This window comes from Watersipora subatra, chromosome 5, assembly GCF_963576615.1.
Source record: "Watersipora subatra chromosome 5, tzWatSuba1.1, whole genome shotgun sequence".
NCBI classification, from domain to species: Eukaryota; Metazoa; Bryozoa; class Gymnolaemata; order Cheilostomatida; family Watersiporidae; genus Watersipora; species Watersipora subatra.
The window spans coordinates 27,360,547-27,378,195 of NC_088712.1; the positions used below are offsets into that span (position 1 = coordinate 27,360,547).

Sequence of the window (17,649 nt, forward strand, 5' to 3'; positions counted from 1 at the left end):
TCAATGCTTAACTTATAGTGCTCTTTGCTGTCTATCAGTTGTTACTGTATATCAATGCTTGACTTATAGTGCTCTCTGCTGTCTATCAGTCATTACTGTATATCAATGCTTGACTTATAGTGCTCTCTGCTGTCTATCAGTCATTACTGTATATCAATGCTTGACTTATAGTGCTCTCTGCTGTCTATCAGTTGTTACTGTATATCAATGCTTGACTTATAGTGCTCTCTGCTGTCTATCAGTCGTTACTGTATATCAATGCTTGACTTATAGTGCTCTTTGCTGTCTATCAGTTGTCCCTGTATATCAATGCTTAACTTATAGTGCTCTTTGCTGTCTATCAGTTGTTACTGTATATTAATGCTTGACTTATAGTGCTCTCTGCTGTCTATCAGTCATTACTGTATATCAATGCTTGACTTATAGTGCTCTCTGCTGTCTATCAGTCATTACTGTATATCAATGCTTGACTTATAGTGCTCTTTGCTGTCTATCAGTTGTTACTGTATATCAATGCTTGACTTATAGTGCTCTCTGCTGTCTATCAGTTGTTACTGTATATCAATGCTTGACTTATAGTGCTCTCTGCTGTCTATCAGTCGTTACTGTATATCAATGCTTGACTTATAGTGCTCTTTGCTGTCTATCAGTCATTACTGTATATCAATGCTTGACTTATAGTGCTCTTTGCTGTCTATCAGTTGTTACTGTATATTAATGCTTGACTTATAGTGCTCTCTGCTGTCTATCAGTTGTTACTGTATATCAATGCTTGACTTATAGTGCTCTCTGCTGTCTATCAGTTGTTACTGTATATCAATGCTTAACTTATAGTGCTCTCTGCTGTCTATCAGTTGTCCCTGTATATCAATGCTTGACTTATAGTGCTCTCTGCTGTCTATCAGTCATTACTGTATATCAATGCTTGACTTATAGTGCTCTCTGCTGTCTATCAGTTGTTACTGTATATCAATGCTTGACTTATAGTGCTCTCTGCTGTCTATCAGTCGTGACTGTATATCAATGCTTGACTTATAGTGCTCTTTGCTGTCTATCAGTTGTCCCTGTATATCAATGCTTAACTTATAGTGCTCTTTGCTGTCTATCAGTTGTTACTGTATATCAATGCTTGACTTATAGTGCTCTCTGCTGTCTATCAGTCATTACTGTATATCAATGCTTGACTTATAGTGCTCTCTGCTGTCTATCAGTCATTACTGTATATCAATGCTTGACTTATAGTGCTCTCTGCTGTCTATCAGTTGTTACTGTATATCAATGCTTGACTTATAGTGCTCTCTGCTGTCTATCAGTTGTCCCTGTATATCAATGCTTAACTTATAGTGCTCTTTGCTGTCTATCAGTTGTTACTGTATATCAATGCTTGACTTATAGTGCTCTCTGCTGTCTATCAGTCATTACTGTATATCAATGCTTGACTTATAGTGCTCTCTGCTGTCTATCAGTCATTACCGTATATTAATGCTTGACTTATAGTGCTCTTTGCTGTCTATCAGTTGTCCCTGTATATCAATGCTTAACTTATAGTGCTCTCTGATGTCTATCAGTCATTACTGTATATCAATGCTTGACTTATAGTGCTCTTTGCTGTCTATCAGTTGTTACTGTATATTAATGCTTGACTTATAGTGCTCTCTGCTGTCTATCAGTCATTACTGTATATCAATGCTTGACTTATAGTGCTCTTTGCTGTCTATCAGTTGTTACTGTATATTAATGCTTGACTTATAGTGCTCTCTGCTGTCTATCAGTTGTTACTGTATATCAATGCTTGACTTATAGTGCTCTCTGCTGTCTATCAGTTGTTACTGTATATCAATGCTTGACTTATAGTGCTCTTTGCTGTCTATCAGTTGTCCCTGTATATCAATGCTTAACTTATAGTGCTCTTTGCTGTCTATCAGTCATTACTGTATATCAATGCTTGACTTATAGTGCTCTTTGCTGTCTATCAGTTGTTACTGTATATTAATGCTTGACTTATAGTGCTCTCTGCTATCTATCAGTTGTTACTGTATATCAATGCTTGACTTATAGTGCTCTCTGCTGTCTATCAGTTGTTCCTGTATATCAATGCTTGACTTATAGCGCTCTCTGCTGTCTATCAGTCATTACTGTATATCAATGCTTGACTTATAGTGCTCTCTGCTGTCTATCAGTTGTTACTGTATATCAATGCTTGACTTATAGTGCTCTCTGCTGTCTATCAGTCATTACTGTATATCAATGCTTGACTTATAGTGCTCTCTGCTGTCTATCAGTCATTACTGTATATCAATGCTTGACTTATAGTGCTCTCTGCTGTCTATCAGTTGTCCCTGTATATCAATGCTTGACTTATAGTGCTCTCTGCTGTCTATCAGTCATTACTGTACATCAATGCTTGACTTATAGTGCTCTCTGCTGTCTATCAGTTGTTACTGTATATCAATGCTTGACTTATAGTGCTCTCTGCTGTCTATCAGTCATTACTGTATATCAATGCTTGACTTATAGTGCTCTCTGCTGTCTATCAGTCATTACTGTATATCAATGCTTGACTTATAGCGCTCTCTGCTGTCTATCAGTTGTTACTGTATATCAATGCTTGACTTATAGTCCTCTCTGCTGTAATAATGTCCAAGTTCATCACTCTGTCTTTTATAAGTCCAGCTAAGAGCATTATGTGGAAGAGTATTGCTCTGCACGGAAATTAAACCAATATAACCTGGTTCCAATAAGCCCACCCTACCAACTACTCTACTAAATCAGAATTATTATTTAAACGCATCTTTCCATATCTCAATATGCATGCTCTGTTCTCAAGCTAAGTATTACGCTAATTATATATATTGATTAGCATGTTAATTTATATGTGAATTGTAGCATACATGGATTGACCTTTATGGAAATGTACCTAATGTATCTTTATGTAAACATACACAAGGTATCCCTATGGGATAATACACAAAGTATCATTATGGAAATATGCACAAGGTAATTCTATAAAAAACATTCATGAGGAAACTCTTCGGAAATATACATAGGATCAGACTAATGAATTGGCAATGTTTTCCAAAACTTACAATAAGATACAATTTTGGGCGTGAATTTTTTTTAACTTTTGATCTAAACTTTTTTACTCCCTTCAGCTCTTTTCTAACACAAAAAAGGTTTTTGTCATAGCAATGCTTGTCATTACTGCGCCATGTCAGTCGAATTCAAAGTTTTCCTCTTTGAACAGCTGTATTTCACATTATGCGTTCCTATTTAAGGGTTATATGTTTGTCAAACCCACAAGCTGATTCATAAAAACAAGACACAGCCATGGTAAAAAAAATCATTTTATTATCCTAAATTCCAAGAATAAAAAGCTGTCAGATTATGCGTTAAACAACATTTGATGTCTGGCATATGAGACTTAGTCATCCGCCCTGATTGTTCCTAAAATAAACTTCATGGTACGACCCGATTGAACAGCAGTTGATCATTACTATTAGGTCAAACATGTTATCTAACATTTGAAACAGGTTGGAGTATCCAGTTCCAAACTTTATATCAAAGCCTCTTTTTGCCCCCATAATTTTCTACAATAGGTAGAGAGACCAATGAATTTGAAGCATAGATATAAACTGAATGCTAGATTGAGCAACTCATCAACTGGATTATATCCTAATAGATAGCAAACTAGCAATTACTAACTATTAACAATTCCCTATATTCCTGAATACAGAAGTTAGGCTATTGGTACATCGTGGCTTTTTAAACTTTGGTTGCCCTTAAGGGAAAGCTTCTTTAGTATTGATTTATGTTTGGATCATCAGGTGAACCATTGCTAACACTTAGACCGTATGTAGCACATGGAACAAAGAGATGATGTGTCTATGTTTGAAAGATTCATAAATGGTTCCATATTATATTTGTACAGCTGTTCATAGCCTTAATGCTAAAGAAATACTTTAGTTTGGTAAAAGAGCTGTTAGAGCTCACAGACTAAACAAGACATTAATCATGTTTCATGATATTGACAAGCAGCTGTCAGCCGCCAAAAAGAAATACCCATATTAGTTTCACATGTATCAAAAATATTCTATTCATTTCGATCTTTAGATTCAGCTGGAAACACGCCAGTGAAAAAATATGTTCTGAATTTCAATGTTTTTGTTAAATTTAATTTGCTTACAACTCGCAAGTTTAACCAAGAGAACTCCTAACTTTAATCACTAATAAAACCACATTAGATTAATAGGTAAAGTTACCAGAGCTTAGAGAGAAGCACCAATAGCTTTTTATCATCAGTTCACAAGTAGTAGGCTGCTGATGCAATAACTAAACCTTAACATAACTGTGATGATAGCATTATTTCTGGAATTTGATTGTTTTTAATGCTGCAGCAATACCATTCTTTTCTCACCAGTCAACAAGTAGCAAGCTGCTGATGCAAGAGTGAAACCTTAGCATACATTTAAATGTGAGGAAGTTTTTATACAGACCAAATTCATTCTGAAAAGCCACTACCAGTTTTGCTATTGTCATGCACCTAAATTTTACTAATTTAAAAAAAATTAAAACCATTTCTAAGGTGTCATACCTCTAGTTCTACAACACATTCGTTTGTGTACAGCTTTAAGGCTTTGATGCTTCAGTGTGAAAAACACATTCACAAGTAAGCGGAATACAGTCATTGTATTTTGGCATTTTTAACTATACATAGTATTGCAGTTTGTTATACTATGTACATACTGTTTTGTATATGTGTGTCTATAAAAATATACAAAATTCTCTGCATGTCGGTCATTTATTTACTCCTAGAAGTTTAGTGAGTCAATTCAAAGAAACCTGTTAAGTTATCAGCTACCCTAGGACACTTATGTATTTGCGGCATCTAACTTTCGCTTTCGCGGTGTAATCCTCTCGCGAAAGTTTAATGAGCGAAACTAAACTATCATAACGAACGAGCAAAAATGCGAAGTTAAATAGCATTGTTCGTTGATATCCACAATAAAATCGTTATATTAGAAATGCAGGCAACTTTCGTCTGCGGTTAGGATAAATGGGAAATTTCTGGTAAATTCATTATAGCTAATACACCAACTGAGCAGCATGGCAAAGCAATATCAGTTTAGTGACTGAATTTGTAACTGATGAGGATGATAGTCTGGTAGGTGAAGTCGTAAAATTGAAGAATAATTATTGCAGTGATGAATTTTATTACTATCCAAAAACAATATCAACCCTCATCAGGTCCAACCACATTATCTCTTTCACTGCCAATCATGTACAAATTCGTTACCGGCCTAGTGCCAGCCATTTTACCGAAATTGCCGATATTGCTTCATGATATGTATACAGTATTTTTCAAGTTCTACTTTAATTATCTGTACAATCACGAAAATCTAAATTGTCTGTTATGTCATCAACAACTAATTACCTGTTTTATGACTCGCGCGGGGTAGTTAATGAACTCACAGAAAAATGTTCGTTTTTAGATTAGAAATTCTCAAACAAAAGTTTAAAAGTGCTTTGTTGTTTTAGGCTGATTATATAGAGAAATCTTCGGACAACACAGTCAATTTTATAAAACACTTAAAGACTGTGGGTTATGTGGTCAACAAATAATAAAATCAGGTTACCAGACCATTGCTGAGAAAGTCAGAAAATGCGTTTATGTCAGTGGCCCCTAGAAAACGCATAAATGCGTTTATGGCAGCGTAAGGGTTATACAGTTTTGGTTGTGAAGTTGGTTGTTACCTATCTATTTTCTTCTTCTTGGGATTTGAGTGTGAAAGTCACGGCGGGAGGGACCTAGACGTCATTGATAGTCTAAGAAACAAATGGCAGCAAGTGATCAAATTGAATTGTCGATCTCACCCACACATGTCAACCTGTGGTTTACAAATACGAACTATTCCCAAATTGAATTTTTTTCTTATTAGTGAACTGGACCTGATGAATTTAATGTTTTTTCCACTGGATTTATTTTCACACCACTATATTTTCGCACTCATCAGAGCCGCGAAATTAAGTTGCAGCGAAATTTTACTCTGTGTGCTACTCACGAAACTAAATACTAGCGAAATATAAGTGTCCTAGGGTATATAACTAAAATGACTAGAAGGCCAATGCCAAGCATTATAAACACCAGATGTCTATGAAGTCCATAACCAAAACAGGCTAGTGCATAGCTATCTTATAGATATGTTTTGTTAAGCCAGTAATGTTAAACAAGCCATCATTAAATTTGGATTATGCATCAGGTTATCCATCTAGCATTAAGGATTCAAACCCAAAAAAATATTGTAGTTTGTTTACAGTTCAAAGTTGAACCAAGATGTATTACAGCTCTGGTTATTCAGTCTATTTTCAGTTAATTAACTGTTAGCTTGTTTTATTTTTATTCAAGATGAATTCAACTTTGTAAATGCTGCTGTTAGCAATTGTTTATTTTAACATAAAAGTTCAGGTTAGAGAGGGTAATTTTTTTTGTGCAACCAAAAATATTTGGAGCAGTCTACAGGAAGAATTGACTTAGGTGTCAGGATAAAACTATAAAAGTTAAAGCTGTCGATTTAATGCATATTCATTGTTTGAGGAAGGTTAGTAAGATATGTTAAACATATCAGTACCCTATATGTGAGATAATTTAGAAAAATATGTTATTCATACTAGTACTCTATGTGAGGGAGGTTAGCGTCAGATAATATACATACTAGCACCTTATGTGAGGGAGGTTAGCAATATATGTTATACATTATACGTTATACATTAGATGTTATACACTGGTGGACTCATTGAAGGCGAGAGATTACATGATCCATACAAATATTCTAAACAAATTATGAAGACTTACGATAATAAACGTTTCAAGCCATGAGCAGCAACTTAGTTAGCTGTTGTTCTTCTCTGTTCATTGGATGAAACCAGAAATATCATTTGTATTTGTAGTCTGTGTTAACAGTAGTACATCAACTCATCTCTTAGAATCATGGTCTTCTGTTACCCTTCTTTTTTCTCAGATGCTTGGGCTGATAATAACTCATCGTAAAATATGTATCTCCAAAATTCTGACTTTAGATTCCTTAACAATCTGCAATTTTTCTTAATTATGTGAGCATTATTAGACCTCATATTACAGATATGTTTGACAGTATTTCTGTCTCTTGTAACATGCATCTGTCAGCCGTTTGTATTATCTATTTGGTTAGATAGTTGATGAGTTGCTGATCTTAATGATATCATCATGCATGAGGAAGTTTAAAAAGTTAATCTCTGATTTGTAGAATAGTAGCAATAGTGCAGTGCATTTTTCTCCTCCCTTCCAATAACTGTGATTTTATTCTGACATGTGCCAGGATTTTTCCAGCTATGCTGCTAGAACTATTAAATCATTTACAAAATAAGAATTTTTTCCCCATGTCAATTTGGCTGCAGGATATAACCCTTTGACACTTGCAGCCTGTTTACTAGTTCTCAATGTGGCCGCCTTCCAGAATCTTCCAATTATTTGTCTTTAGCAAGTGCCAAATATGCTTCAGTATAAAGCTTTCAGCCTGAGTGTCAGTCTGTCAGCCCCACACAGTTATGTCAGCCCACACATGTTATAAAATAACAGCGTTAACTGCCAAACAACTGGAACATTTCGTCATGAAACCATTTAAGTGATGCTCATGGTTAACATGTAAAAGCATGTTAGTATTAGGTTATAACTTTTGCATGACAAATTTAGCATGAAAAAGTTGTTAATCATCTGTTTAACTGCATTACAGGAGTTCTAGGGTTATTATTTTGCATAAAGTGCATATAGCCCAACATTTAATCTACCAAATTTTATCTCTGATTTCTTTGGGCCATGTCAAAAAGTGTATAGTTTTAATAATAACATAACTGATAAAAGCTAAAGCATGAACTAAATTTTTACAGCCTTGTTTGTGCGATCAATAACAGAAAGAAGCCATTTTATAATTTACACAAACCTAAGTTATAAGTATTTTACCAAAACCTCTTTTTACTTTGTTGCCAGACCTTATAGGGACCAATGTTTATGCTTGGTTCAGCATGAAGTGTTGAACGTTGTAGTCAGTGTAAAAAGTCAACATGTTTTAACTTTTCCTCGCAGCTGAAGATTCTACTAAAACATGATATCAGTTTTTGTTTTATGTTTTTGTATTTTACCACAAGTTAAATTTTTCATAAATCAAACAAGTTGATTTTATAGTAGAACCAAAGTTATAAATGTTGCACTGAACTGTCAAGCTTAAATATTGGATTTTTTATTTAGTTAAAATGTGAATGTTTTTATTCTCATGCAGCACGTCATAAAACTTCAGTTTTTGTTGGAACTGGAATGCTAGAATTAAAGAAAGACTATTGGTTTGTGTAAACTAATTAGTATATAGATGGTAAACCGATGTTCTGGTTAGCTCTGAGAAGTAATGGGCAATCACAAACTACTAGCTTATGTTATATTTATTAGAGTTGGTTTAGCTTTCAGTAGATTGCTTCAAAAGTTGAACCTAGCCGCATAGAAGCTTTAAAAAGCAGTCTGATTGAAATTATTTTTTTATCTTAAACCAATTTGCTTTCTATTGCCAGTCATGAATCAACTTTTGTTTTCCTAAAATAGACTATTTGGAACAAATTTACTTTCTATAATACAAAAAAACTGACATATGAGACACCGATCATACACGCATTACTTTATCAGTTATTTTCTCAATAGCACATTGCATCTGTCTCGTTTCTTTAGATTCAATTGGCTGCTGAGAACTCGTGCTGCAAATATAGGCTCTATTTCGTTTGCTGTCAAGGAAACAAGACTGGAGAAGATGAAGGAGCAAACAACTACATTGAAGTTAAAAAAGTCATGACTTACATAGTAGCAAGTAACAATATTGATCTGATGTTTAGATAGTGCTTGTTTGGTAGATCTCTTTTGCTGCAGTCTTGAAGTTTTCGTCGCTTAGATTCATGCTGATTGACATTGTATTTGTATGAGTAAATTCTTCATTTCTATAGTTAGCAGTAATTCCCTGTTTGACTTCAGAGATGCCATGCCGATGTACTGAAGAGCATAAAATAAATTGTTTGTTAATTTTGTGAGAACAAACTACGGTATCAAAGTTTGATTGTATTCAATTGACATCAATTTTAAGACAAAAAGTACACCTTTATGACATCACTTTGTGTAACTTCTTTGTCTTTGCATGGTTTTAATAACCCTAATTTTTGTAATCATTCTTAATTATCTCAGTTGTGACTTCTCTGTGTGGTTCCATAAAAAATATTGTTATTGGCTTTGTATCTGCTTATTCTAACACTTGAGGTAACATTATCAAGTGTCTATCAGCCTTTGTATTGGTCAACCTTATAGGACTAGTACTTGTAATTAGATTAACTATAGTATCTGAGAAATACCATTTGGTCGCTTTTCAAAACTTACTAAAACATTTTACAAAGCCGAGTTTTAAAATCTATTCAACCTTAATTACAACAACAAAATTACACGCATACTAAAAAGTGATGCTGTACTGATACAGAATATTAAACAGATAGAGAAGATAGAGAAGATCATAGAGAAGATCAATTTGATTGTCTGAGGAATACCAATTGGGCGCTTTTCAAAACTTACTAAAGTATTTTTGAAATCTCTTCAACCTTAATTACAACAAAAAAATTACATGCATTCTAAAAATTGATGCCATACAGATGCAGAATATTAAATAGACAGGGAAGTGAAACTTCTCGGAGTAGCTATTGCAGATGCACAGCCCATTAGTTCTCTTTATATAGTTCCTTTATATCACACCTTTGATATTTGGGGTGTTAGGTAGTCAGCTTTTGTTTTTATTCGTTAAACTTTAGATTGCTTACAAGAAAGGTCTGCATTCTTTTTGTCTGCCATACCAGTTTTTCACATATCAAACAGTCAATACTTATATTTTGATTGTATTGACTATGATGTTGGTGCCATGAGCTAGAAATATAGCCTAATAATGTGAATATTATTGTTACCCTAGTCTACTGTTAAACTGTTGCTGAGCTGTAATTTAAATACCTAGTTCTTCCAGACATAATCAGGAAAAAGAGTGGCTGTTGCTTCCTAATATTGTAAAATATTTAGATTTTAAAGATTTTAAACACTTTTCTTTAGTCACCACGTTGTTTGCAGTGGTTTTATATTATGGAGAAAATTTCAGATAGGCTAAACCTGCAAACAACCATTGCCAACATAAATTAATCATTCAAATGACGAGACACAATAAACCTGTTCTAAACTTTCAATGCTTACACTGTTTTTTTAAGATATCAGTTAGCTAAATGAGCTTTTTGCAAACTATTCATACTGATCATTATATATCAAACTTTAAAACTGTAAAGTTGCTGAGCTGATCATCACTTCAATTCTCTTTCTCTTCCGGTTTCAGTCAATCTCTATGTTTCCATGATGGGTAGTACTTCGATGCAGTCACCTCCAAAGTCGAGGGGATTGTACATTTACATGCTGCGCAGTTGTTTGCAGCAAGTTAGCCGGATAAGAGAAATTGTATAAATCAAATTGCCGGATGGTGACATAGAATCAATCATGTATAATACCGAACATCAGAAATGGTCTTTTTATGCTTCTGTCATCATTATAATTTTATTCACACTACACATTCACAGGGTTTTACAAACCTTAACACAGTTTTTTACAAAGTAATATATTTTTAAGAAGTATTTTTAAGTGAGATATTATTTAAATGTGACTTTAGGACTTGCCACCTACTTTTGGAAAAGTGTTTGCATTGATAACAAAGCTCAGGAAAGTAATCACTTCATTATCCTCGTGGGTGCAGACCATAATTAAATTTACTTGAAAGAAGATCGGAAGAATAGAAAAAAGACAAGACTAACGGGATAACTTTTGTACTAGTTTATGGCCCTCGATGATCTTGCCTTCCTAACAAGAGAGCTATGCGCAGCCACTGCATAGTTGCTGTTTCCTTGCTGCAAATTTGCACTGGCTTCGCACTGATTAGTTCGCAGTGATTTCAATGCGAAGACGTCGTTTTCACGATTCAGCAAAAGCGCAACTCCGAAGTACTGCACATCATGAAAACATAGTGATTGTTTGGTTAGTAATTAACCTGACTGATGATAATAAACTTAACTAAAATATGAACAAGAAACAATGCCTCTGCTTATTAGATTGGAACAAGGGCAGCATACCATATATCCCCATATATCCCGCTTATCTTGAATATAAGCGAACACTAGAAAAACAGCCTTGATCTAAGAGAAATCATAAAAATTAGCATATAAACTTACACTATGAATCATAGCATGTCACCCATACCTATTAAAACAAATGCTGCAAAAATTGTGCGGTTTTTGCAGGCTCAGTACAAAGAGTTTCTTTTTGGTAAGTTGTTATACAATTAACAATTTGTGTCTCTTTTAATCGGAAGAATTCAGTCACTTGTTGGTGTTGAGCCATTAAAAACCCTGTTTCCATTTCACACTGTTGTTAGTTTTGCAATGCAAAAATATATTGGTAAAGTCGAGTTAGTAAATTTTTGAGTTGTAGATGATGAAATTAAGTTAACATAATGTTATTCTGTTTGTATTCAGTACGAGTCACAGTATATTTAAGCTGGACCCCTTTTAATGGTAAACTATTTTTGCCTTTTTTATTCAGCATAAATGCAGGGATATACAGTACTTATAGGTTTCTTACTTTCAAATTTTGATGCGCTTGATAGGCTGAAAAAAACAAATCCTAAGTTTTTGAGCAAGTCAAAAGTTTTTTTAAAGCCAATAAAATTCTAATATACAAGTTGTGCTTGGTACTAAGTCTTATTTTTTGTGGGCGTGGCTTACCAAGGAACCTACATATATTAGTAGTTCCCAAAAACTGGTATCTTCATTCTGTGCCAAGCTTCACAGAATGGCCTTCCTATCTAGTCTTGTATTAATCAGTCTCTTAGTTACTGCTTCAAACACTCGTATCATCGGGCTGAATGAAAAAGGTCAAGAGCTGTTTCAATTGCGACAAAGTATCTACGCAGCTCGTGAACTTTTACAGAATGAGTGTCCAACAATCCTAACACTTAATCATGGAGTTTTCGACGACAGCGCATTTCTGTTTCATCTTGAAGTCACCACCATGTTTCATAGCAAACTGCTTGACAGCTTGGCCAAATGCTTGGCAGGTCGAACTACAGCTGACAACATGACAACCCAGGCTCTATCAAACCAAAGTCCAGCAGCAGACGAAGTGTCTTCAACACCCCCAACAAGTCAACGGTTATTAACAGAGCAGTCTAAAACTGAACGGCCTGTGACTAGTGAGATTCCGCTACCTCAAGGTAAAAATGTAATATAAACCTTAATCAAGTGTGTAGAGCAACTGTTTTCTTTTACTGAGAGACTATTATGAACTTGTTAGTTTGATGCTAGCATCTGATCTAAAGGTTTCATGAAGTCGCCTGTATTGCAGCTATTTTAGATAGGTTTATTTTTGAAAGTTTTTTACCTTCGATGCATCAGAAAAAGTAGATGTAATGTTATTTAAGGGTTGTAATCACTTTTGTTGCAATTCTGCTAAGAATGTTGACCTTTTAGAAAAGCAAAGAAATTATTTTCTGTGAAAATATTTATTATGTTGATATTCTAATCATTAGAAAGCTTTTTGCCAGGGATTTTAACTATCACTCTACCATGAGCCCATAGTTTGGCTCAGCAAAGAATTTGTGCATGGCCAAGAACCGCTAGGTATAGCTTTAGTAGGAATTCTACCCAATGTTTCTGATTAGTGCGTAGGTAATTAACTAGCCTATAACATACATACTTAAGCAAAAGAAAATAATTATAAGCGTTTTGTGAGCCAATAGAAAATATGTTTACAGCCTATCCATAGCTTAGTTTCATTTTGCACAACTTTATTTTTCAATTCATTTTATTTTTAGACCAGATGACGTGAAAGCTTACAACATACTACTGATAGTTGTACTGTTGTTCAATAAAATAACAATTGAAAGTAATTATGGAACCTTTTGCTGTAATAATAACTCCGTAAACTCTAACGATATTAATAAATTGTCTGACTCGGGCGCGTTCATGCTCGTAGCATGTAAAAATTGTTTAAAACTTGATTTTCTTAGTTTTACATTAAAATAACTTATAGAGTGTGCAGTTTAAAAGCTATCACAATTTATACGTGTCTTGTCAAACATTAGGTTTCACGTCATATGTAATTATGCACAGGCCAAAAAATTATTCTAACAAAAAATTATTCTAACAAAAAATGTGAATAAAATATAATAGGTTTTTGTTGTTACAGATTGTCAAGAACTGTATGACCAAGGAAATAGGTGTTCCGGAGTTTATCAAGTCAACCCACCTCATACAGATGGTGAACCATTTCCTGTCTGGTGTGACTTTTTTGATGGCCGAGGGTGGACTGTGTTTCAAAGGAGAGTAAATGGATCTGTTGATTTTAATAAAAATTGGACATATTACCAGGCAGGATTTGGTGAGATTGATGGAGAATATTGGATGGGTAAGATAAAAAATGGCTTCTGTAGTAAAATTTTGTAACACCTTAAATTTATTTTCACGGTCGAAAATATCTTAGACAAGTTTATTATGGTCATATCTACATATTAAATCCTAAGTGCGTCAAATGGAATTTCTTTTTGGAAAATAATCTATATATAATATTTATATTGCTTTCATATTAAATAACAGAAAAAAATTGTTTAATTCTGCTTCCACAATAAAACAGTTGTGTCTAAACTGCATCTAAATTCTCAGAAATGAAAATGAAAATTAAATTGCCTCTTTGGATATTAATTATGTATGAAGTAGTCTAGAGCTGACACTGCAGCAACTTTTTACTGCAGAAGTACTGCCTTACCATATTTACTTGCTTTGTTGCAAGAAGAAATAGTTAAAAGTTATGTGTTATTTCTTTGTAGCTTCAATAGACTTATAGTTTCTTATGTATTTAACTCTTTTGTTGACAACGGTATGCATTAAAGTTGTGATGGAAATACTGCAAAATTTGCATAGATTCAGCTGCCTACATGTGACAGCAAAGGTATCAGAAATTGCCAAACCATTAAAATCTGTTTTATTTCATTATTGGTATATGTTATGGAACCTTTTCAGGTTTAGATAAAATCCATGCTATGACCAGATCAAACACTAAACTGTCAATTTTCCTCCGAGCAGCTAATGGAACTACTGAGTCTGGAGTCTGGCCGAGTTTTTATATAAATGGTTTGGCAGATGGCTACAAGTTAACAGTAAGTATTTACATTGCATTAGATAGGATCAATTTTACTGATTCAGCCAAACTTTTAAACATTCAGTTTATGTTAATATCGTAAATATTTTATTAAGAAGCTACGAAACTTAATCCGAAATACAATTTTACAAAAAAATCATTATTAGGGCCTACTAAACTTATTTTTAGAAGCTGATTTTTCATTAAAATACTTATTTCAGCTCGTTTTTACTCAAAGTTCTACAATCTAATAATAATACTTATAATATATGTGAATACAAATATTTCTCACATAAAATAATGATGTCACATTAACTTTAGTTTAAAAAGAAAACAAAATTTAATGTGACAAGTTATATAATTTCATAATAACTGGTCCAGGAGGAGTTGTCTTCTTGTGACATATTTGCACTGACAGTATTTTTTAAGAAATTTGTCAATCAAGTTTCATACAAAAGGTGCAAAAACATGAAATGATAAGAACTTGCTTTAGAAGTTTGGACTTGGACTAGATATATATAAACCATGATCCCGGTCCCGAATATTGACCCTTATTGACATGATGATAGTAGCATGTCTTTAGATTACTACCTCAATTAGAGTTTAGCGATAGTTGAATGTGGTAATCTAAACAAAATTCATGATAGAGAAACAGACACCTGTACTTATTTAAGAGACAGTTTTTACTTATGTTCACTAACAGATAAGTGATGATGGATATCGTGGGAGTTTAGATAGCTCTAAATTGGTCTACAATAATGGTATGAAGTTCAGTACTCCTGATCGGGATCAAGACACCAACTCAGGCAACTGTGCTCAAAGCCGTAAAGGTGAGTCTGTTTTTGCAAAAGATTGATCAGTTCTTCACAAACTCTTTTTGTGTCGTATTCATGCATTCGGTGTTGCTTCTAAGGACTCTCTTATTGCTGTTAGCCAACAGAAAATTTTTATGTAGTTCTTTAACAGAAAACTCAATGATTTTATTAAAGTTTAGTAAAAAGTAGTTTGTAATCATTTATTTGATGTTGAAAAATTATCCACCGTAACTCTTAGATACGTAAATCTGCTCTAAGGAGTTTTTCCTCAAAGGACTTTGGTAGCATATCAAATTGGAAGAAGATAACACCACCCCATGAACTTAAGCTTTTGATGTCCAGAGTCTAGATCTATAGCACGATGTTTCTATTCTCCTGCTATCATATATATGACAAGAGAGTAAGAATACTCAGTTGGTATAGAAGTCAGTCTCTTTAATCACCATGTTTGATTACCTAAAGGTTGCTTTTCGGCATGAGACATTTTTTAAGTTCAGAGGGACATTCATTGGAAATTTACATAGATTTTTGCATTTACTTTAGTAGGTTATTACATAATAAAAAGTTACTCAATTTGAATTATTATGAAAACTATTTTGAAAAAAAGAAACGATTCATACAGAAACTTTACTATTGAAAAGATTAGAAAAATAATATAATGAAATTTTAAGCACCATAAGAAGTCAACTTAAACATAAAAAACCAAGTCATCAAATTTTACTGGTCAAACCAAAAAAATTCATCATCATTATCACTATAACGTGATAACTCATCATTTTCATCGCCATGATATCGTGAATTTTTTTTCATATCCTACTTAATTTTAATTTAACTGCCATAAAAATATCCATTCTCTCAGTAAGCGAAATAACCAAAAATTTTCAGTAATTAAAAATAACTCAATTAAAACAGCTCTTTTTACGAATGTTTATTTTTAACAAAAGGCCTGTTTGGCAAATGAGTATTTTGCCAACAGATTCTGACAATCTTGTCAATAGGATCCTGAAAAAATTATCCTGGCAAGTTTTTGTAACCAAAATCACAGTGATTACATCTAGTGCATGAGGATGTTATCACGATTATATTTTTAGTACAATGGTTTCAGTCCCTAGAATGTTAGTCTAGATAAATACATCTATGGGACATATTCATGTCAAAACTGCAAAAAATCTTTGAAGGCTTTATGATTTATGGGTGATTTATGGACATAAAACACATTTGCATTTTTAGACAATTTTGTCAAATAGAAAGTTATGTTTCGCAAGTTGTCAACTATAGTACATAACCAAAGTTTGACAGCTCCTGTCAGGGTGAACTTTAGGTAGTTTCTATAAGAAAACAACTGGGAGACTACAGATTAGAATAAGTTTATCATTGATGAGAAAAATGGTCAGAATTGATTTGCTTTAATACAGAATTTATCCTGTTTACTAAAAAAAACATAACAGTATCCTGTTGTTGAACAAAATACATTGACAGGCTTTGTCTGTATGCATGTCTTCAATTAAGGGTTGGTAATAATGTGGTTTGCCAGCTTAAGTGGCTATATAACCAACATGACCTTTCAACTCTCCATGCTACTGAAGTACATTAAATTGTGCCCAGCAAAGTAAAAGTAGACAAATGATATTTTGCTCATTATAGCTCAGTGCGTAGACACAGATAACAGGGATTATAGCAGTTTGTAAAGTGCTACAGGAAGTACCTAGAAGGTTCAATGTAACTACATTTATAATACACTGAAAAGTTGAAAAACAACCAACAATGGTAATTTTTTTAAACTTATACTTTTTTTTACATTTTTCAGTTGATAGGCCGATCAGAACTGCAGTGTGTTCTATCATAACACATTTTGAATGATAATTCTATATCTATTTATTGTGTTGTAGCTGGATGGTGGTTTAAAACATGCGAATACGTCTTACTGAATGCATTAGACTCGAATCGAATCAAGTGGTCTCCCAGATATTTCATTGAATCTGTGATGAGAGTGACCAGAGATTAAACAATATGTCACCCTTCCGTACAGTAAATAGTTCAACCTTCAGAGGAGAGTCAATAGCACTGGGCACAGTACATCACAGACCATGAAGTTGGCCTCCTCCAATAAGATTACAGTAATCAAGTGCCATCTGTTATTCAAATAAATACTTATAGATAGTGACACTATTAAAATATCTTTAATTTGTTGATTGTACAATTGTTATGGAAGATGGTTATGCTTATCATGTGAAAATGAGATAAATTCTTTTTGCTTTCAACCGTTCGATTGATAAAGCAGTTAGCTTATTAACAAGTGACCATTGGTACATCAGATTCATCATGTTGTGGTGTTGTTTTCAATAACTGAGCTAAATAATATTTTTCCATGTTATTATTCAATGTAAATATAGTTATTAGTGCTGCTATTTGAGTTCCAATGTGCCGTATTATTCTTTGCTAATCATTTTGTAGAATATCTGGAGATTTTAGCAATTAATCTTATGTTTCAATGTGACTAATCTATTATGAAAGTAGTATGATGTTTTGTTACAAGCAGCTTACTACAGGTATATAATCAAATAC

The 17,649-nt window shown here is 33.5% G+C and overlaps 1 protein-coding gene across 1 annotated transcript; it reads left to right on the forward strand.

Annotated features, from left to right (window-relative positions):
- The first annotated feature begins 11,926 nt into the window (after positions 1-11,926).
- Positions 11,927-17,251, forward strand: LOC137397233 (microfibril-associated glycoprotein 4-like). Its single transcript, XM_068083520.1, has 5 exons — positions 11,927-12,347; positions 13,322-13,540; positions 14,152-14,288; positions 14,973-15,099; positions 16,974-17,251. Exons 1-5 carry the CDS (start codon positions 11,927-11,929, stop codon positions 17,087-17,089), a joined length of 1,020 nt encoding a protein of 339 aa, XP_067939621.1. The 3' UTR covers positions 17,090-17,251.
- The last annotated feature ends 398 nt before the right edge of the window (positions 17,252-17,649 follow it).